The 22,993-nt window shown below is 39.2% G+C and overlaps 1 protein-coding gene across 1 annotated transcript in view; it reads left to right on the plus strand.

Annotated features, from left to right (window-relative positions):
* Positions 1 to 22,993, plus strand: part of fam172a (family with sequence similarity 172 member A) — a 269,588-nt gene that overhangs the window by 90,644 nt on the left and 155,951 nt on the right. The window contains 2 exon segments of the mRNA XM_007893065.2: positions 14,344 to 14,470; positions 14,473 to 14,561. Coding sequence (XP_007891256.2) covers positions 14,344 to 14,470; positions 14,473 to 14,561 — 216 coding nt within the window.

Here is a 22,993-nt window from a genome sequence, read left to right on the forward strand (position 1 = left end):
AGGATTCCTTGCCTCCAGTGACTGGTCTGCCCTTCCAAGTCCTACTGATGAGCCAGGATGGCTGTGCTGTCATCAGCAGTACCCTGGATTACTGCGGACCTGCGGAGCTCAGGAACTGGACTACCGAGACCACCACAGAGGGCTGGCTCGAATTTGACATTCTGTTGCCAAACATGTGACCTTGGAGCCAGTTCAGCTCCAAGGAGACCCTGCTTAGCTCCCCCACCCAAAGGAGGATAGTCACTAATTGGTCATTTGACATTCAACAAACACAGGTTTGAGTCCTTACTAGGTGGATGGTAGACACCAGGAACTCCCTGCGAGTTTCCTGTTGGGCTACACAGCTCCGCTTGACACAAAATATTGCAGAGGCTGGAAAACTGAAATAAAAACAGAAGTCACTGGGAACACTCAACAGGTCAGGCAGCATCTATGGAGAGAGGAAAGTGAGTTTTCATTTCAGATCTGACGAAAATTCAGCGACCTGAAACGTTAACTCACTTTCCTTGCTCCATAGATGCTGCTTGATCTGCTGAGTGTTCTCAGTGACTTCTGTTTTTATTACAGCTCAGCATGAAATATGTGAGAGCATTGTCGCCATCTTCCTGTTGACAGCTTGGGCACACATCCCTTCCCATTGAGCGATGGTTCAGAGGGGTTTATTATTATGAACAGAGCAGCTGGAATATGACTATTATTTCATCAACTAGTACAACACTGTACACACTGACATTTGAAGTACTAAAGAAATTTAAGGATTGAAAATTGCAAATAAAAGAGTAACCAGGAGCCAACCTACACGGGCACTTATTGGTGTAAAATTTAAGGTGATCACCCCTTTAAATCCAGACAATACTTTGAGAATACTTTGAATTTTGGAGAAAATGTTATTGCATGCACAGACATTGCCAAAAAATAGACTTTTGATGTAAGTAGGAAAATTGTTTTCATTTTTTTTGTTAAAATGTGTTTCAATTATTCTACAATGTTTTGACTCATTACCTCCCAGATAAACTTGGGACTCAGCCGTGACCTCACCAGTACTCTGGTCCTCTTTCCTTGTTGACAGCCTTGACCCTCATCTCCCTCTCACAATTGCCCTGGCTCTCTTCTCACACAGTGATTTGAATCTGGTCTTCAGGTCTTGCTCTCACTTGATGCAAACTTCTGGTTGTTTTTTTGGGGGGGCGCAGGAGGGAGGTGGTCATTCCAAAATTATGGGTATGTATATGCTAGTAACTTTTTCCAACTATGAAGTAAAACGATTTTCCCTGAATGTTGGTCAACGTTTTAATAATCTGGAGTGACAGAACTATCTATGACACTGCTTCAGGCATTTCCATTGCAGGATTTGTTAGGACTGATAGTCATGGCTCATAATAGACTTTTTAGTCCACTCTACTTGCATATCATAGTTGAGTGCAAAAACAAGTTCATATAAGAGCGCTTAATTGGCTAGGCACAAGAACAATAATTCAAAATAAGAAGAATTGTTTTTAATTTTTGTATAGTAATACAGAATTTATAAGTGGTGGTACTTGGCCAAATGTTCATACACTATTTGCTGTGAAGAACACAACAATAAATTGCATTTGTATAGCGCCTTTCATGTTGGGAGGATGTCCCATGGCGCTGAACAATATAGAAATATAGCATGTATAGCACCTAAATAGAAATTGAACCCATTTTATTCTTTTGAACCTTTTAAAACAAAATGTGTTCACTTTCAAACAATGGATCATTTCAGTTCAAGAAGGTGGGCAAATGATTGTTCCTAGGCCCCAGTATTGTCCTAACCATAACAGAGATGTGCAAAAGTAACATTATTATTATTTCAAGACAACTATGTTGTCACATTTGGTAGTTTTGTCATCCAGTGGGAAAGTTCAGAAATCAGGACAGAAATCACTGTCCTTCTAATCCTGGTGCATTCCATTGGTACAGCAATATACGTGAAGTCATATTTTTGAAACAGTCATTACGGCCTAGAGTAAAGCAAGTTTATAATGTTATATATAATTATTCACTAGAATTTCTAATGAAGATACATAAATAAAGTTAGCATTTAGTAGCAACATTTTAACACAGAATATTGCGCTGTGGGAAATACTAGTATTGTTGTATGGTTCCATTAGGAGGGTGAGGAAAATCGTAGGCTGAAGAGCCAATCAGTGCGCTCAAGCCATCACAATTGCCTATTGAGTCCGAGCAGATCAGCTACTACTTATTGAGCAACTGACACAGGTGGAGTGGCTTATGCATCCTTGCTGCCGGAAAAATTGAGTAGCTCTTTCCATGACAATGTTAGGATGTTTTGGGCCTGCTCAGTTAAGGAAATTAACCAAACCGCTGGTCATTTTGTCCTTTACTCTGCATCATATGTCATTCAGCACACTCTTTGCCATGACATCTACATACTGAAACACAAAACAAATTCTGCCCCTCCAACCTCACAGTGAAGAAAGCAACTAAAAAATGTTAGTTCAATGTGAGAAACTTTTATTGTGCTTCCGCACCTCAATGTAAACCCAACAGATGCCTGTTGTGCAATCCATGAACTTGCATGCAATTGGCACCTTCCAAGCATTATACTTTGTCTTTGCCCATTATGACAAGTTACAAATCACTTGTATGCTACAAAGACATTTTGGCTTGTTTCACTAATAATGTGTCATTACATTATTCATTACAGTTTAAAACTATTTCATTACAGATATTACTTTGAAACATAACTAAATTATTATTACATGTAGGAGAAGTAATGATTCTTGTGTATATTTGGATACTAATTCAGACCCATCTCCTGATATCAAGTAAGAAAACAACAACAACAACAACAAGATTCCATTTATAGAGCGCCTTTCACGTCAGGAGGACGTCCCAAGGCGCTGCACAGTTGGGTCATGACCCGAGCAGGGGGAAATGGTCAGGGTGAGGGGAGGGAAGGGAGGGAGAGAGGAGGGGGAAATGGTCAGGGTGAGGGGAGGGAAGGGAGGGAGCGAGGAGGAGGAAGAGAGTCGAGAGGGGAGCTGAAGGCACGGTCAAAGAGAAAGGTTTTGAGACCGGCCTTGAAGGAGGAAAGGGAGGAAGCAAGGCGAAGGCACTGGGGGATGGAGTTCCAGAGCCTGGGGGCTGAGAGGCTGAAGGCCCGACCACCGATAGTAGGGCGGTTGGGGCGGGGGACGTGGAGCAGACCGGAGCCAGAGGAACGGAGGGTACGGGCAGGTAGGTAGGGGGATAGTAGGTTGGAGAGGTAGGAGGGAGCAAGGCCGTGAATGGCCTTGTAGGTGAGGATGAGGATCTTGAAATCAATCCTCTGGGGGATGGGGAGCCAGTGGAGGCGAGCGAGGGTGGGAGTGATGTGATCGCGAAGCCTGGTGCGGGACAGTACACGAGCTGCAGAGTTCTGAATGACCTGCAGCTTGTGGAGGGAGGTGGCGGGAAGGCCGGCGAGGAGAGAGTTCCCATAGTCCAGCCTTGAGGTGACAAAGGCGTGAACCAGGGTTTCAGCGGCGTGAGGGGTGAGGTAGTGCCGTAATCTGGCGATATTCCGGAGGTGATGGAAGGCGGTGCCAGTTGTGGTGCGGATGTGAGGGAGAAAGGACAGCTCAGGGTCGAACAAAACGCCGAGGTTCCTGACTGGCTTTGAGAGGTGGAGAGTGCAGCCTTGGATGCTGATGGTGTCAGCGCCTGAGGTGCGGAGGCGCTGACGTGAGCCAATCAGGAGGGCCTCGGTTTTTCGCACGTTGAGCTGAAGAAAGTTGTCTCTCGTCCAGGACTCGATGTCGGACAGGCAGGCTGTCAGGACATCGGTGGTCGTGGAGTTGAGAGTAGAGGAGGAAAGGTAGAGTTGGGTGTCATCCGCATACATGTGGAAGTTAACCCCATGTTTGCGGATGATGTCACCAAGGGGGAGCATATAGAGGGTGAAGAGGAGGGGACCGAGGACAGAGCCCTGAGGGACACCACATGAGACAGTACGGGGGGTGGAGGAGAAGCCATTCGTTGAGACGAAGTGAAGACGGTGGGAAAGGTAAGAGCTAAACCATTCAAGGACAGTGCCTTGAAGGTTGAGGTGGGAGGACAAGCGGTGGAGTAGGATAGCGTGGTCGACCGTATCGAATGCTGCCGATAGGTCGAGGAGGACGAGGAGACAGAGGGAGCCCTGGTCACAGATGGTCAGGATATCATTGGTGACCTTGACCAGGGCAGTTTCTGTGCTATGGGCAGCACGGAAACCTGACTGAAGGGGTTCGAAAAGAGAATGGGTGGAGAGGAAAGAGCGCAGTTGGGAGGCGACAACTCTTTCCAAGACCTTGGAGAGAAAGGGGAGGTTGGAGATGGGCCGGTAGCTTGATAGCTGCGACGCATCAAGGGAGGGTTTTTTCAGGGTGGGCGTGATGATGGCAGTTTTTAATGGAATGGGGACAGAGCCAGAGGAGAGGGACAGGTTTATGATGTCAGTGATGTGTGGGGCAAGAAAATGGAGCTGGGAGATAAGGAGTGGAGTGGGGATGGGGTCAAGGGAGCAGGTGGTTGGTTTTAGGGATAGGATGAGTTCAGTGACAGAGGGTGGGGAAACGGGTACGAAGGTGTGTAGGGGAGGATGGGTAGGAGTCGGAGTGTGGGAGGGAAGGGGTGGGTGGTGGGTGGAAGTTGGAGGGGAAGTGACCGCGGAGCGGATTCCCTTGATCTTGGATTCAAGGAAATCCAGCATCTCCTCGCAGTGAAGGTTGGAGGAGATGACCTGCGCGGGGTGGCGGGGGGGACGGAGGAGTCGGGATGTGGTGGAAAACAGTAGCCTGGGGTTGTTCTTCGCCTCCAGGATTATCCTGGAGTAGAAGGACGACTTGGCCGAGGCTAGAGTGGAGCGGTAAATTTTGAGGAGGTCCAGCCAGATTTGTCGGTGGACCGTTAGGCCAGATTTGACACAGGTGCGCTCAGCAGCCCGCACCTGGCATTTCAGTGAGCGGAGGTGGGTGGTGTACCAGGGGGAGGAGCGGGAGTAGGAGACAGTGCGGGAAGTGATGGGGGCAAGAGTATCGAGTGTGGAGGAGAGGATATTGTGGAGGAGGGAGAGAGGAGAAGAGGGGTCGGTGAGGGTTGAAGGCCAGAGGGAGAGGAGTTCAGAGGACTCCAAGGCATCGGTTAGGGATTGTGGGGGTAACTTCTTCCAAGGGCGGTAGAAGATGGTGGTGGGTCTGGTGGAGGTGGGGAGGGGGGTGGAGGTGGTGAAGGAGATGAAGTAGTGGTCGGAGATGGCCTTGTCGGTAATAGTGACATCCGAGACACTGAGGCCCCGGGTGATCACCAAATCGAGTGGGTGGCCGTGACTGTGAGTGGGGGAGTTTATGTGTAGGGAAAGGTTGAGTGAGGAGAGCAGGGAAGAGAAGTCTGTGGAGATGGAGCAGGAGGGGGTGAAGTGTAGGTTAAAGTCGCCCAGGATGATGAGGCGATCAGAGGAGAGGCAAAGAGATGTGAGGAGTGTTGAAATGTCAGAGATGAAGGTGGGAGAGGTTTTAGGGGGCCGGTAGAGGAGGAGGATTTTAAGGGAGAGGAATGAGGGGTGGGAGAGGGTGAGGTGCTCGAAGGAGGGGAAAGAGCCAGTGGAGTAAGGGGATAGGGCAAGTGGTGTCCTTGAGATAAGGGCAACACCACCGCCACGGCGGTTGGGGCGGGGGATGTGGTGGGAGGTGTAGCCGGGTGGCGTGGCCTCCGTGAGGGGGAAGGTGTCGCCTGGGGTGAGCCAGGTTTCTGTCAAGGCCATGATATCAACGTTCTCATCAAGGATGAGATCGTTGATGACCAGGGCCTTGTTGCAGAGGGAGCGGACATTTTGCAGTCCGATGTGGAGGGAGCGGTTGACAGAAGGGTGTGTGGGAGGGGAGGGGGTTCCAGGTTGTGAGGCAGGGGTGGGGGGAATGGGGATGAGGGAGGAGAGGTTGACTCCCCGGGTCTGTGTCCGGGGTGGCTGGCGAGAGTGGTGGGGAATGGGGCAGTCGGTGTGGCTGCTGCTGGACAGCCAACGCCGAGTGCCACGGTGAGCCCGGCGGAGGATTCCCAGGCTGGAGCAGAGGGAGGTTGTGGGAGGGTCAAGTGGGGATAGAAGACGAGAGGGACGGAGAGAGAGGAGGAGAGAGCGGGAGAGTCTTGAAAGGGTAAAAAATGAAATTTGCAGTGGTTGAAAAGAACGTTCAGCTTCTGCCATCATTTGTAATGACGCTTGGTGGTATAAGTCGATGACCTTCATTTAAAAATCCCTTTCAGCTGAAGAATATTGGAGTGTGGGTATGCAGCGGATGACATTGATAATAATAATCCTTGCATTTGATATAGCGCTTTTCACATCTAGACGTCTCAAAGCGCTTCACAGAATATACTGTAAAGTAAATTGACTATATTTGTGGGCGAATTGCAGCAGCCAATTGCGTACAGCAGTGTCCCACAAACCGTCATAGATTGAAGTGAGCAATTTTATTATTGTTTTTTTTTCTTGAGGGATTATTATCAGGCGTAAGGAGTAAGGAAACTTGCCCAATGTTTCACTCTGCTGGAAATCGAACCCAGGTCTCTCGCTTGCGAGGCGTGTGCTCTAACCACTGAGATACAGGACTCCCTAATTGATGGCAGGGAAAGGTATTCAAAGCTAAATACTTGAAGATAAATGAAACTTTTGTGAAACTGCGGCATTAGTGCAATACTCGAAAAGCAACTCAGATACCATTATAAAATAAAGGTAAAATGTTGTAAAAATTGACCATGTGATAAAGTGAAAAGAATGAAGGATAATAATAATAATTCTTGCATTTGATATAGTGCCTTATCACGTCTTCGATACGTCTCAAAGCGCTTCACAGAATATATTGGATATACATTGAAGTCCTTTTCAAATGTGGTGTTTGGGATCCATAAAGTTCCAACTCACATTATTGGAAGGCACAATAGCAGTTTTAACTGCACATGCACACAGCCAGCAGCACTTTGCTTCCTGCACATTGCCACCTTTTGAATTATCTTTGTTTTTGCTGCTCATGCGTAAAGATCATGGAAACTATTGTTTAACAGTTTTGTTGCTTTGTTGCTCCAAATGCTGTGATGCACTCTTGCTTCCACACTGGAAGGTGAATCATTCCTCTTGGTACTTGCTTCTTCCCTGCCATTTGCTCTAAACCATGCCCATTTTGACTGGCTCTGTTGTAGATTGGCACCTGACCATGCTAGTTTTCATAAGTTGAGGTGTTTGCTCCAGTAGGAGATGATATTGGCATGTTCGAGGGGAAGGAATCTGTTCCAATGACCATCTGCCTTGCACAAGTGGTGACGCTTGCAGGCTCTGCGGAAATAAAATGTCTTCCTTGGGGAAAGTGGATATTTGCAGTGCAGAATCTTGATCAGCCAGCAGATGTTGAGGTATACTCATGCTCACTCCACAAGCCCGCCACATCATGGGGTAGAGTGCTAGGCATCACTACAGAATGGTTAACTGCCAAATAATTCCATACATATTGAAGAAAACCCTGATGTGTTTCTTCACATCCAAACATTGTTTCAAGTGTATCGAGCAGTAAACCAAGAATATCTATAAACACAAGATGAGTTTGGTTTTGTTCAGGCATGGTGTGGAGAAGAAGTTTTCTGTGAAGTTCTTTTCTGAGTGCTGATCTGCAAAATGGCATTTTTAATAATTCTTCAAGTTCCAAGAAAGATTACCATGGTTTATTTTTTAATGTTCCTCCGTCAATCTTCAAAATCTGAGCTTTTCATTAGATGCAAAATTGGCACAAAGAGCAGTTTTACAGCTCATGAAAAATGTGTTTTCAAAATGTGGCTTCCACCACCAAAATGGCCGGTGGGAAAAAAGAGGCAGAAGAAATCAGAAATGTTTCAAGATTAAATAATTTAGAAAAAAGTGTTAGACAAGCTAGAAAGCAGTAAAAAATTAACTTTAAATTAAAAACATTAGACAAACTGGAATAACACACACAGGGAAAAGGAGATGGCAGGGTGAACACATGTAATTCAATTTGTAAAAAAGAATCAGTTTAGGGATAATATACTAATCAAGATATCCTAGTAGTAACTTTCCTACTGTAAAATTAATGTTTCTTTTCAGCACTACAGTGCCAGAGTTTGAAAGTTAAGGACATTTTCAGCCAATTAGATGAGATTTTATAGACTTGATTGCTATTTCAGCTCCCACTCCCAACACCCTGTTTTTTGTGACTCAGCTAAGAACTGAAGAAACACGAGGTGGTTTCACTCAAGTGGCTGGGAGTATTGTCTCTATTTACATGCAAGACGTATAGATTTGTTAACAAATGTTTATCCAATATAATACTAAAGTAATGCTACTGTAACATGTAGTTGCATTATTTTGTAGATAATTGTGGTTATCTGGTTACTGTGTGATTGTAAAGATAAATAGCTGATGATTAAATTAGCTAAAAACTGTTGCAAATTATTTTATGTTTGGAATCGGATACTCTTTAAAAATTTATCCTGCACTTCTGTTGCATAGTGATGGAAGAATTTTTACATGCGCTCCAGAACATAACATTGAAAGTGCTCAGATTTACTCACAGGGTGGGTAGATATGAGGCATGCTGACAAAAGAGCACTTACCCATGGCAGAGCACTTTGTATCAAGATAATTTTCTTCTTGGCCTGTCGTGACCTTTCTGACCATTTTCCTATACAAAGAGCAATAGACTGAATGCTGCCATTTCAGTCTGTGCAGTAGACTGCAACTTACGTCTTTTTAGTCTGTTTTGGTGGGAGGAGAGAGTATAACAAAACTGAAAGAAATCTTGGCCGATTGTGAAAAGTTGCATTAGGCAACAGGGTGAAGGCTGGCATTTACTGCAAATGAGGTTTGTTAGCTATTTCTATACAGAGAATGGAAAAAAAAATTTGTTTGAAAAGTTGTAATATAGGACCAGCTCTTACACATGGATGACTGAAGAGAGTGCTCTCAAAGAGAAACCCAGGTACTGAGTAAAATGGCAAAACCTCTTTGATATCTTAAAATAAAAAGCAGTTTTTAGGCATCAATGACTGATGACGTTTCTGATGATGTGTCTGATTAATAGACAGATGAATTTGTATTGAGCAGTCTTTAAAATATTGCATGCACATTTTGCACCCTTAATTTGTATTACAAATAAACTAGCAATGCATTATTTTATTTGTACTAATGTATCAGAAAATAATCACATGAGGTAATTAACACATATTTTATAGATTGTTATGTGGTGAAAAGTTTCTTCATACCCACTTTCAGTGACAGATGACCTTTGCAGATTTGACAACATACCCATTTTCAATCATATAACATTTGCAAAACTTATTTTCGGCACTGAATATTACAAAGCAGAATTAGATGAATTTATGACACCATAGATTTTTATTTGGCACCTGATGTTCTTCGAATAAATCAAAAATAGTATTCCTGTTATGCTTTGAATTTTGTCATAGATATTCCACTGTCAAACTTGAAAATTCCTGCACATAGGGTTAGGTTAAAATGAAATACAAAATAGGAGAAAGTAATTCTTCTTATTAAAATGATTTTCCAGTATATGTGTCATACCACAAACCCAATAAAGCACATTTCCAATTCAGGTTGACAAAGCAGCAGAAAGGTTACTCCAATCAGGTTCTTAGAGTAACGCCTACAAGTTGCTCTACCATAACAAAGCCGATATCCTTTGAAATCTGAAATTGATGTATTGTCACTGCTACTGTCAGTCATTTAGCTGGACTACCACCACCAGCTCTGGGCCAAAAGGCTATGGCATATGACTTTGTGTAAGTGGCAGCTCCATTCAGATTGTTTTTCACAGTGTATTGACTGCAAAGGCACCCTGGTCTGATCAAATGTAAACATTGAGGGCATCACTGATGAGATTAAAAATGGATCTGTTGACCAAGGTGCTAAGTGTCAAAGTCTATAACATTTATTTTTTACTCATCCTTTTATAAAGACACTTAACTATATTGTCATCATGTAATTATGAATTTGTTCTTGAAACAGAAATTTTAAATAAATGAGGTGATTGCAGAGATTAGTTTTGGTGTTGATTTTGAGTTTTAGAGCTAGTCTTTAAGAACATATTTAAATCGATAAGAAAACAATTAAAATCTATTTCCAATTAAAAAACATATTTATTGACATATTTTAGCATTTAATGATTCTACAGTTTAAACAAACTAATTTCCATATTTATGGGGGTTAATTATGCATAATAATCAGCAACGAAAGTCATACAATTTTAGTACGAGTGAGCAACTTGGGAAATAGGTCATGAGTAGTGAAGAACACCACTAAAATTGAAAAGAATAGAAGAATCAAGAAGTAGGGATAAAGTGACACTGAGTGTGGGTTTTAGAATGACTGTAAGATGAACAATATCAAATTGTTTTCTTTAATTGGTGTTGATTTTGAGTTTTAGAGCTAGTCTACCTGAGTTAAATTACGTTTTTTTCTAAAGGCAAATTATTTTCATTATGAAAAAAATATTTTGTGTACGTGTTTTATTTTACATAAAAAGAGAACATTTAATGGCAATTATATTGCAGAACTACTGCAAGAAGTAATGGATTTACACTAGGAAGAGGAACAGAACTGCTTGCACAAATGCACTCATTTGCAAAACTGAACAGTGCTGTCTCCAGTGGCATTATTTATATTGCTACTAGAAGCAGTATGTTTTTGGCAAAAACATGGTGAATTTTGGAGCCATTACTTGATTCTGCATATATACTACTGGAAGCAAAGTGGTTTTACATCTGTCAGTAAAACGATTGGAGGAAGAAACTTGATTCATACTACTTGCTCTTCATGGCATTATATCAGAGCAAGTAAAAACAATTGAAACATGCTTTCAGAATACCAAACAAAACAAGATTTCAGAATACCAAGCATGGGTAGCAGCATAGGATTTTTTTATGTTATTAGTAGTTGGTTAAGAAATCAACTCTTCACTAATATTAGAAACGGTTGTTTCAGAAATATTGGTCTGTCCATTCGACCATCCAAGATCTTTAAACGCAGCATAGGAGGCTGATGCCAATTCAGTTGAATTGTTCCTGATTCCAATTCCTCCAGGTGGTGTCAGAGTTGAGTTACCTTAATTCAGAGTTCCAATGAAAGCTGAAAAACATTCAGTATTTAGGTAGCATTAAATACTATGCCTAACAGCGAAGGTGGTTCTGCTATCATTGTCAGTGTGCTAAATGAATAGAACACCAAATCAAGCATACAAATAACTCCAAAAGATCAAATGTAATAATAATAATCCTTGCATTTGATGTGGCGCTTCTAGACGTCTCAAAGTGCTTCACAGCAGGAAAGAGGTTAAAAAGACAATTAGGAAACTAAGGAGGAACTATGAGGAGAAATTAGCAAACAATAAAAAAGAAACAGGAAAGCATTCTGTATGTATGTTATCAATAAAAGAATGGATAAAGTAGGGATAGGACCATTAAGGGGAGAAGGGGATAAGCTCACAGCAGATAAGAAAATAGCAGAAATAATAAATGAATATTTTGCCTCAGATTTCACAAAGAAAACTGATAAAGAAAATTTAGTAAGAACAGAAGGGGAAGGGTGAAAAATTGCTCACAGTTAAAATAGGGATAAGGGATGTATTAAATAAATTACACAAGCTTAAAGAGGACAAGGCACCTGGCCCAGATAGACTGCACCCAAGAATCCTTGGGAAAACTGGGAAGCAGCCAGCTGAACTCCCAATATGTATATTTAAGAACCCTGTAGAGAAAGGAATCGTGCTTTGCATTCAGATTTGGTGTCAAAACTTTCAGATGGTAATAATAAATAACAATAATAATCCTTGTATTTGATATAGCGCTTTTCACGTCCTCTAGACGTCTCAAAGCTCTTCACTGTAAAGAGAATTGAATGTATATTTGTGGGTGAAACGTGGCAGCCAATTGCGCACAGTAGTGTCCCACAAACAGCCGTGGATTGAAGTGACCAATTTATTATTTTTTCTTTCTTGAGGGATTATTATCAGGTGTGTGGAGTAAGGAAACTTGCCCAAGGTTTCGTCCTGCCAGGAATCGAACCCAGTCTCTCTCTTGCGAGTGCTCTAAACAATGAGCTACAGGACTCCACTACAGCAGTTAACTTATTGTGGTCAAGGTATCAGAATCTATATTAAAAGATGAAGTGACGAGTCATCTGGAGAAGGAGACCGTATTAAGACCAGCATGATATAAACCTGGAACTGTGAGGCTAAGGCGTGAAAGGGATCACAAAGAATGTAGGAAGACACAAACAGGCTATCTGAATGGGCAGAAAGACGGCAAATTAAGTTGAATGTCGGAAAATGTAAAGTAATTCACTTCGGCAGGAAAAATAAGGAAGCTATCTTTCGTCTAATAATAATAATCCTTCCATTTAGATGGTAGCAAACAGATCTGGGGATTCAGAGCCACAAATCTCTAAACGTGATCACACAGGTAGATAAGGCTATAAAAAGACTAATGGAAACTTGTGCTTTATATCCAGAGGGATAGAATATAAAAGTGAGTAGATGATGTTGAATTAATTCAAACTTTTTGTCCAATTCTGATCTCCACACCATAAGAAGGATATAACAGGAAAGTTTCCTTACTCCACACGCCTTTATTTACCTAGCAGTAAGTAGTTGGCGGATCGCTTTTCCAGGGTAATAATCCCTTCCCAAAAAAATTAAGAAGGATTTGGCCAGTCAATCCATGGCTGTTTGTGGGACACTGCGTTTCAACCACAGTATATTTGAGATGCCTCGAAGACATGAGAAGGCGCCATATCAAATGCAACTAATATTATAGGTTAGGCCTTTTTTTGCTAGAGAAGGTACATATGAAGGGGGAATTAATTGAAGTCTTGAAAAATTATAAAATGGTTTGATAAGGTTAATACAAATCACTGAATCCACTGTCGGGAAATCCAAAAGCAGAAAAACCAAAAAAGATTGAGACTAGGTCTGAAAGAGATTTTAGAAGGAACTATTTCATGCAGAGGGTAGTGAGATTATGGAACTCACTGCCTGTTGGGCCAATATAGTCTGCTTCAGTGCTTCTTTTCAGTGCTTTACCTTTTAATTCTTTGTAACTGTTTCAATAATCAGTGTGGAATGCCATTACCAAACTGCATTTAAGTGAATAGCTGATAAGTGAGGCCTAAGAAAGTCATGTTTTTTTGGTCCAGAAATTGCGGCCACATTTGCTGAATTTGTGGATTTGGTGTAGTTAGCTCAAGTTTAAGTACAACAAATAACAACAACAAAATTACATTTGCAAAGCGCCCTTCACGTCAGGAGGACGTCCCAAGGCGCTGAACAGTCGGGTTACCTTCAGTGAGTACGCGTTCCCATTGGACCATTCACCTGTTCCATCAACCCGCCCATGCTCTCATTGAACCATCCGCCTGGGCATCATCCCATCTGTGCTTTCATTGGACCATCCTACTGACAGGATATTGTGTCTCCTCACAGATAGCGAAAATATGGGAAAACATTCTATGGAATTAAGAATGTGGAGACTTGAACCAATTTTAACTAGCATTTACTTATTTTACTGAAGTATAAACAGAAGAGTATGCATGAATGCAAATAGTTTTTGGTCACAGCAAACTTTCTTCTCCAGATGATATATGTATGCACAGGATAAATTGCATGACACTCTAGAATGAATTGTATGTGTGTTGTGGGCAAGAAAAGTGTAGAAATAATCAAATGGGATTAACAGAGTACAGTTCAATTTTTAAGCAATGGTAACAATTGTATTGGTAGAGACCAAGTCTTCCTTCAATCAATTTGCTGAAAACGGTCTTATTATTTCCTAAGTACCTTTATGAAAAATCCACAAAGTTTTCACATTATCATTTTATCAATAAAAAATATACACTTAAAAACTGTTCATAGAAAATATACTTAGCATTAGATAGTCAGTTAAAAAGTTCATGTTTTCTACCACACAAGCTGAATAAATTGTACAAATAAATTAAAAATGGATTTATATGCTTAAAAGTAAAAGGTTGTTTGTTTTGTCATGGTTAATTAGTTATATATATTTTGGAATTATGCATGCCTGATGATGGACTTTCTTACTTGTGCGGTACCTCAAATTTGGTGTAAAAGTTGAATAGACAAGTAGTTGAAGTAACAGTATAATTAATGATTTATTCAATATTTTAATGAAACTGAAAACACCCTACATATTTCATATTTTTAACTGAATGCCAGAGGATTCATAACAAGTCTGTAATATTAGGTTAAAATTGCATTGTTGCTTGTACAGTTATGTATAATACAATATTTGTGTCATTTTAAATAGGAGGGATATGGAGTAATAGTCCTAAATACCAACGAAAACTACATTGAAGTGGAGAAGCCAAAAAAACAAGTGCAGTCACTAGCCAATGATACCGATGAGCCAGCAGAAAAGAAAGAGAGAAAAGATGAGAGTCAAAAAGAACAAAGAAACGGCGAGACTTTTATGAGAAATACCGAAATCCTCAAAAGGAAAAAGAATCAAAGCACATTCCCATTAGGGTGAGTACTTAACATTTTCCAGTAATATACTAATATAATAACCAGCGGGTAAGAATCCCCCCAAATGTAGATTTACAAAGTACAAAACAGCAAACAGATAACGTATCCATGTCACCAATGTATTTTTATTTGGAAATTGCAATTAATTTCTGAAACTTATTAAAACATGATATTTTAAACAATTTAAACAGTTAAAGCATGGTAGATTTAATTTTCTGAAATTTTATTGATTGACCAGGACAGAGTTTCCTGGTAAAATCTAACTAAAATATTTTACTTGTTAGGTTTGGTCTTATGCACCATAACAAGATAATAATTATTATTCAAACTGTGGAAGTTGTCCACTGTAACTAAGAATTCATGTTATGGAGCCTACTTACTTAGGAATTGTGTGGCACAAGCCAAGTAATTCCAAAAGAGCTTCAGTAGTGAAACTGCAGCACAACAAAAGGGAAATTATTAATCTCTTAATAAATATTTAAGGTAGAATAGTAGTTGTATGTTATAATGAGCAAATTGTGTCCCTTGCTCTGCTCCATCACTTATTCAGTGCACTCTTGCACTTTGTAATGCTAGCAGCATGAGATCGTTATAACAGTGCTGCCCACAGTTCTCCATTTCTGCAGGGGGCAGAGACAATATTATTCAGAGTTTGACATTAGCTGGATCTATGCATTATACATTGCTTCCAGGTTTATGCAATATCATAGGTGCTTATTAGAACCCAGAGTTCACATTTCACCATATGGAAATTTCCACACAATTTGAAAGTTGATTGAAAATTGACATTGACTTACATTTGTTAATGATACAGTATTTATATTATATGATGATTCAACACAAGTTCAAACAAATTATAAAACTCTTTGGCTAAGTGATTTTATAAATAAAACAATGACATGGCAAAAGGGAGGTTTTCTAATAGAACACTGGGTACTGTGACAAAACCATTCACACGTTCCTACACCTGATAACTCGGGAATTGTTCAAAGAAACTTTTTTGGATTGCTGGAAAGAACCTTCAAAGTTGACTCTTATAAGTATGAAGACAGCAATCCAAAAAAGTTTCTTTAAACAATTCCTGAGTTATCAGATGTAGGAACTTGTGAATAGGTTTGTCACAGTACCCAGTGTTCTATTAGAAAACCTCCCTTTGGCCATGCCATTGATTGCAATCCTGTAACTCAGGGTTAGAGCAATGGCCTCACAAGCGAAAGACCTGGATTTGATTCCTGGCAGGGTGAAATGTTGGGCAAGTTTCCTTACTCCAACGCTTCTGTTTACCTAGCAGTAAGTAGGAACCAGATTATTAGTCGATTGGTGGATAGCTTTTTTGGGGAAAATAATCCTTCAAAAAAAAGAATAATAAATTGGTCACTTCAATCCACGACTGTCTGTGGGACACTGCTGTGCGCAATTGGCTGCTGTGTTTTGCCCACAAGTCATTTCACTTTACAGTATATTCTGTGAAGCGCTTTGAGAAACCTAGAAGACATGAAAACCGCAATATCCAATGCAAGGATTATTATTATTATAAATTCAAATGAAATTAAACCATTCGTAATGAGGAGCAACTTAGCTCCTAAACGTACCTTAATCGTCACGTACAACTGTTTCATTAAGTGTTGATTCTTGTAATGAGCATCCTATTTTTGTTATCCTATTTTTTCAGTAATTTAGATGCCAGTCTGAAGAGATTTACTCCTTATTTCCTGTTAATTATATAATTACGTAATTCCCCCTTTCATGTGTTTCACATTTTAAAAAGTAATTATGCTGCATTCTTTTGTCGACCATGGCTTCGTTGAAGCCTTGCAACGTGTGTGAACAGTTATCCATTTGTGGTTGCAGCAAAGCCTTCTAAGCTGTGAGACAATTTTGTGTGAACACTGTGCAGGTTAACTCCAGTATGGGGTGGTACAGACCACCTGCATACAACATGATGGGCCTCCACAAGCAAGTTAAAAATAAAGTTCAATTGATTAATACAGTTCCTTACACACATTAATAAGCTCTTAACCGCTTTAACCAAGCTCACTTTTTTCAGTCCAACATCTTTTATAGCCCTCTATAGAGTGCCTAACCTCCTAATCTCTGTATTAAAGTAGTTCTTTTGCGGATCACAGTCCATTGGTTCATGTAGAGTGGTACGGAGTCTGTTATTACTTGTTACACAGAAATTTGGGAGCTGATTTCGCCCTGAAATTTCAGCACTAATCCATTTACCTATTTTCTGTCAGCCAAGCGAAGGAAGACTACAGACAAAAGACATTGATGGCTTTAAAGCCAAGAAAGGGAGTTCACTGGGGCTTAACTAGGTTGGCCAAGAATTGAAGTGTTTCAGAGAATAGAGGACAATAAGCAAGAAGATCTAAATGTTTCTTAAAGAGACACATTGCAGCTTTGTTACAGATATCTTCATGTTTATAAAGTATAAGACTCAATGGGTTACGGCATGCAAAACATTTGTACTTTGCCAGTTTTTACTAACTGCAGCTGCTTGGTTCCTTTAATCCACTTAATCTGTGCTATGCCATGGCAACTAAAGAAAAATTCAAAGAACTTTTTAGTCTAACATTGTCAGGATATGGAATAGCAGTTGAATCTCATCCCAAGTAACTACAGAATCCTTTTCAATTATACATCGTGCAATATCTATGTACAAGAGTGCTTTTTCAGACAAGATCTCTGAAGTTCAAGTTAGAGGTTCCCTCCCAATCTTCTGGTTAGGTCAACCAAAAAAAATTCTGATATGATAGCAGGTCAGGGGAAGAAATTCATATCAAAACAACTTCCCGCCATGTCATTATGACAACCTGCTGTAACAACTGTGGCTCTGTTTTAACGTATGTCAATTAATTGCTAAAAGTAATTTAATCTGACAGTGGCAGGATGTTGAAAGGTTTGCAGAGATGTCACAAAGGCGACCTTTCTGTTCATGTGCAGCCAAAAGCCATTTTTAACAAGGAATCTAAGAGCCAGTGCAAATTCTATTGTACTTTGTTAATTAGTTATTGATCAGAAACAATGCACTACAAAATATTTGAGATTAGCTTGGTGCTAGTAGGTTGTGAAGTGACAGCCTGTTTCAGATAATCTTTATAGTATGTATGACTTTTTAATGAGATGTTCTGTTTAAACTTCCTTGTTGTGGTATCCGAGATAGAATGTCATGTTTTACAATTCTTACCCTTTGCAGTTTAAAAACTAATTTAAGATGTTGCTAAGTGATAACTTAATAGGGTTTTTTTTAGTTTTTGAAAACTGTTGACATTTGTGCAGGTCAGACGTGATGTAAATTTATAAAGTGCCACGTGGTACATTTAAAGAAGTTGGAACTGCAGTAGTGAATGGTTTAATCTAAATTTTAAAAAATCATGCTTCAATTTTCTGTAATTTTAGTATTTTAAAACCCTGCTCAGTCTTGTGTCTTTCCTTACTCATTGTTGTTATTTGTGATTAGTTCTAACTTACAAATAATTTAGTTCTCAGAATTGCCTTGAGATTTCATTCGAGGGACAGTTATTTCATGTTTAGATTGCACATCAGTTATAAAAAAAAAGCAATCCCAAAAACTGCTAGTTATTCAATGAAACATATTATCTATCAGGCTCAAAACATTTAAAAAAATATATTCTCAATTCATTTGGATTACCAAAATAATCAGTAAAACCTGAAAGCATGAAGTAGACAACACATGAGTATTACAAAAGACAATCTTAAGAATGCCATAGTTTTGAAAATGTTGCATCTGATCCAGTTGTTCTTTGTGTCAGTCTGGCTCAGTTGTTAGCACTCTTGCCTCTGAGTCAGGACTTGAAACTCATTTTGTGTAGGTTGATGCTCTATTGTGGGGGTGTGCTGCATTTTTGGTGGTGTTATCCTTTGGCTGAGATGTACAAAAAGTTATCAAAGAGGCTAATGGGATGTTGGCCTTTATCTCACGGGGGCTGGAATATAAAGAGGAAATGATCCTTCAACTACACAGAGCCTTAGTCAGACCCCATCTGGAGTACTACGTTCAGTTTTGGGCACCGCACCTCATATAGGATATATTGCCTCAGGAGGGGCTGCAGCACAGATTCACTAGACTGATACCAGGCCTAAAGGGTTAAATTACGAGGACAGGTTGCATAAACTTGGTCTCTATTACCTGGAGTTTAGAAGGTTGAGGGTTTTTTTTGATTGAGGTTTTTAAAGTAATAAAGCAATTAGATAGGGTAGATACAGAGAAACAATTTCCTCTGGTGGGGGATTCCAGAACAAGGGGCATGATCTTAAAATTAGGGCTTGGCCATTTAGGAGTGAAATCAGGAGGCAGTTTTTCACCCAAAGCGTAGTGGAAATCTGGAACTCACTCCCCCAAAAGGCCATTCACATTTTCAAGACTGAGGTGGATTGATATTTGTTAGGTCAGGGTATTATGGGATAGGGGGCACGGGTGGTAATTGGACTTGAGATACAGATCAGCCATGATCTTTGTAGAATGCTGGAACAGGCTCTAGGAGCTGAATGGTCTATTCCTGTTTCTATGTTTCTAACCAAGATCCTATCCACTTGTCCAGATAGATGTTAAAGATCCCATACTGCTTTTAAAAAGAGTGGGGAGTTTAATAATTCACTTCATGGCTGTTTGTGGGACATTGTTGTGTGGAACTGGCTGCTGCATTTGCCCACAAAAATCATTAGACCACTTCAGAGTATATCCTGTGAATCATTTTGAGACATTCTCTCGACGTGAAAGATGCTACACTGAATGTAAGGGAATGTAAGGATTGAATTACTTTTGTTATTTATTATGAAGTAAGCTGTTAATATAAGTTGCTGGAAATTGTTTTTCAAATTGTTGACATTTGCTGGATTACATTTTTCCTATAATAGGAAATGTGTTTTTTATTTGGCCAAAAATATTTCTCTTGCCATGCAGAGCTCACTTGTTTTGTTTGTCATTCAACTATAAAAATAAATAGAAGATTGTGGGAAGTAGAAATATGTTAAAGTAATTTTGGAGATAGTAACTTGTTGAGTGTTACAAAGGCTCTCAAAGCCTTAGATACAGCCTGTCGACATTGAATAAAATATTATTTTGAAAAGATATAGAAAGTAAACAAATGAATTTTAAAAATGTAGGAATGCATGACGGGAATGAAATTAATCCATATTCTATTGAAAACTTCAAACTTTGGTAAAGAATGGTTTATGTTTATGACCTGTTATTACAAATCTGATCTAAAACTGTTTAGAAAGTAGCAGCTAGAGAAAACTTTCATTGCATAATTATCGTAATTCTGATAGAATTAGATATAATTGTTTGCTTCACAACAGCACTAAATTCTGTTGTTGCAATACTGTGTCATAGAAATAGAGATACTGGAGAAACAAATGTGATACACCTTTTGTAATAATGATGCAGGATTGTGGTGTAGTGGGAACAAACCAAAACCTTTTATTATGGTATAGTGACTGACGGGCACCAAATGTATTTTGTATTTTGTTTTGCTGCCACATAGATATAGCCACATAGTTCTATACCATCAGTCTGTTCTTTTATTTATTACTTGAAGAAGTAAGCATGCCTTAGAAAGTGTATTTGTAGTTAGTTATACCTTAAAGGCCAAGCTGATTACCAGATGGTCACATTGTAGCAACATGTACTGAAAATATGCAGCGTTTTACTGAAATATATTAGACGTCTTGTATGTAACCTAGCAACTTTTTCAGTTCTATGTGGATTATTTTGCTTTATGCACTCCATGCAATAATTTGTTGCTATGGCAAAGCACTTTTTTGTCCTATTCATTTTGCAGATTTGTTGCTTGTCTTTATAAATAATAATAATTTATTAATAACACTACATTCTAAATATAAAAATAATTCTGCATTTAAAGTTGCATTAAGTTGTTAATTACAAGCATACAGGGATAAATGCAAAATTTACCAAATGGAGAAGATTAATGGTTTTGCTGCATGGAGAAGAGTATCCTTTTTCTATGTTTATGTGTGCTGTATAAACTGCCTAATTTTTCAGATTATGCATTTAAAAAATCTGAAGCTTTAACCAGAATAATACTTTTTGTACCTGATACTCAAGTAATGAGATTTTTGATTCGTAAAAAGGCCATAAACTGGCAATCAAATGCAGCGACCCACAATAATAATAATAATCCTTGCATTTGATATAGCGCTTTTCACGTCGGAAGGACGTCCCAAAGCGCTTCACAGAACACACTGTAAAGTGAATTGACTGTATATTTGTGGGCGAACGCGGCAGCCAATTGCGCACAGCAATGTCCCACAAACAGTCGTAGATTGAAAATGACCAATTTTATTATTGTTTTTGGTTTTGGAGGGATTATTATTAGGCTTTGTGTGGAGTAAGGAAACTTGCCCAAGGTTTCGCCCTGACCTACCTGCCTGGAATTGAACTTAGGTCTCTCGCTTGCAAAGTGAGTGCTCTAACCACTGAGCTACAGGACTCCACAAGTTGAAAGTCCAACTAATACATATGTATTAATACATCTAATAATAATAATAACCCATATGTAATCTGTCTAAACTTCACTTGTTATCTCTAGATCCCAATAGAATAAAAACAGTACAACTGTTAACCAATAGTGTTATAAATCTCAAATGAAAAAAAATGTTTCTTGGTTAGGATAAATTAGACAATAAGACTGAATCCTTCATACATGTCGCAATACTCTATAATTAGCAGAATTATAAGAAATTAGCATTTTGCAAGGAAAAATAATACTGTAATGATTAAAATGAATCACTAAAATAGCTGGCAAATGCAGATAGGATAGATCAGTTGATTAGATGTATTTTACTCAAACAATTAAGCAACATTAATATTTTCCCATACAAAATATCCTTAACAAATTCCAACACAAAACTGCAGCTTACAAATATATAACAGTTTCATAGAGAAAACTTAATACACAAATAATTATATACCTGTTCTGACTAATAATATCTTTCAGAATCTACAGTAATTCAGTCATTTCATTAGTCAGTGTCAAGTGGATAAACCGAAGTGTGGTGTACTAAGTGAGGGTTTGAACATCTAAATCAAAGATAAGAACGATTTCAATTAATTATTACCATAACTGAAAAACTGTTGTATGAATCTGGATGTGTTTTTTTTTACTCTCTAATATTCGGCACTTAATGTTTACTAACAATATTTTTTGCAGGTGTCAGATAGCAAAAAGGTGTTTTATTATGAAAGTTGTGAAGGGTTATCAGTAGGGGGTCCATCAAATTTGGCATTGGTACAGGAAATATGTAAACCTATCACTGTAAGCATTCTCGAAGGGTGAACTGCTTGGCAGGAGCTAATTAACCTAAGAAAATAATTACACAAATATGCAAATCTTGTTTAGATAATTTCATGTGTAATCACAAGAAGTAGTCAATCACACAAGCGGGCACCACATTTGCCCAGGTGTTAATCTGTGTGTACTTAAAAGGGATTTTATACCTGATTGTCAGCTATTTTTTACTGGTGATAAATAACTCTAAAAGTAAGACATTTTAAGATTAGATTACCTTCAGTAATTGCCATGGTATCTGACCTTTGGTAACAGTTGTACTATAGGAGAAATTGGGCCGATATCAAATCTATTCAGACAACTAGGGAGTGTTTTGGTAGCCCAATCTTGGCACTCACCCAGACACTGCCTTCTCAGAGGAGGCCAACTTTAACACCAATACATTTTTCTAGTAAATAGAGGAAATAATGTTCCCTGAAGTAGGAGAAGCTGGGACACAAGGCATGTCACCCTTGCCCCCTTTTGGGAATGAGTAGAGTATCTATAACTCATCAGTTTTTGACTTGTAGGCAGATTTATTATTTTTGTTGCATTACTTTTAATTACTTTCATGGTACTATAGCTGGCTTTAAGAGCTTTTAGTCTTTGTGGAGCCATATCTGTTGTTATGTTTATATTGTTGAGCTATTATGTTGATCCTGGAAATGTCATTATTGATACAGGTAACTTTGCCTCTATTCCCTTGTAGAGATGGGTGAGAAGTAACTACAGTATTTCTGCATCCCTAAATTCTAGCTTTCCAGTACTGGATCAATCTTAGTGGACCAATAATTTCCTTCAACCTTTTGTTTTTTTTTGCATATTTGAAAAATGCTTATTGCTTTTGGCAGTTTTATATTTACTGCTTTTCCTGATTACTCACCAAGATTTGATTATCAATATTCTAAGGGTTATCTCTACCCTACTGTCCAATTTTTAGTTTAAATTTTATCTATAATGTAAATGTGGGGTGAACTTAGGTTTAAATTTACACTGATAATTTTTTCTTTTAGGATTCACCCAGTAAAGTGTGCAATAATACTGACGTTAAATCAGTGTAAATACTGATATCTAAAACAAAGGAAATGAAATAGCATAAATAATACATCACATTTAAAA

This window comes from Callorhinchus milii, unplaced genomic scaffold (assembly GCF_018977255.1).
Source record: "Callorhinchus milii isolate IMCB2004 unplaced genomic scaffold, IMCB_Cmil_1.0 Scaffold1, whole genome shotgun sequence".
Classification (NCBI taxonomy): Eukaryota; Metazoa; Chordata; class Chondrichthyes; order Chimaeriformes; family Callorhinchidae; genus Callorhinchus; species Callorhinchus milii.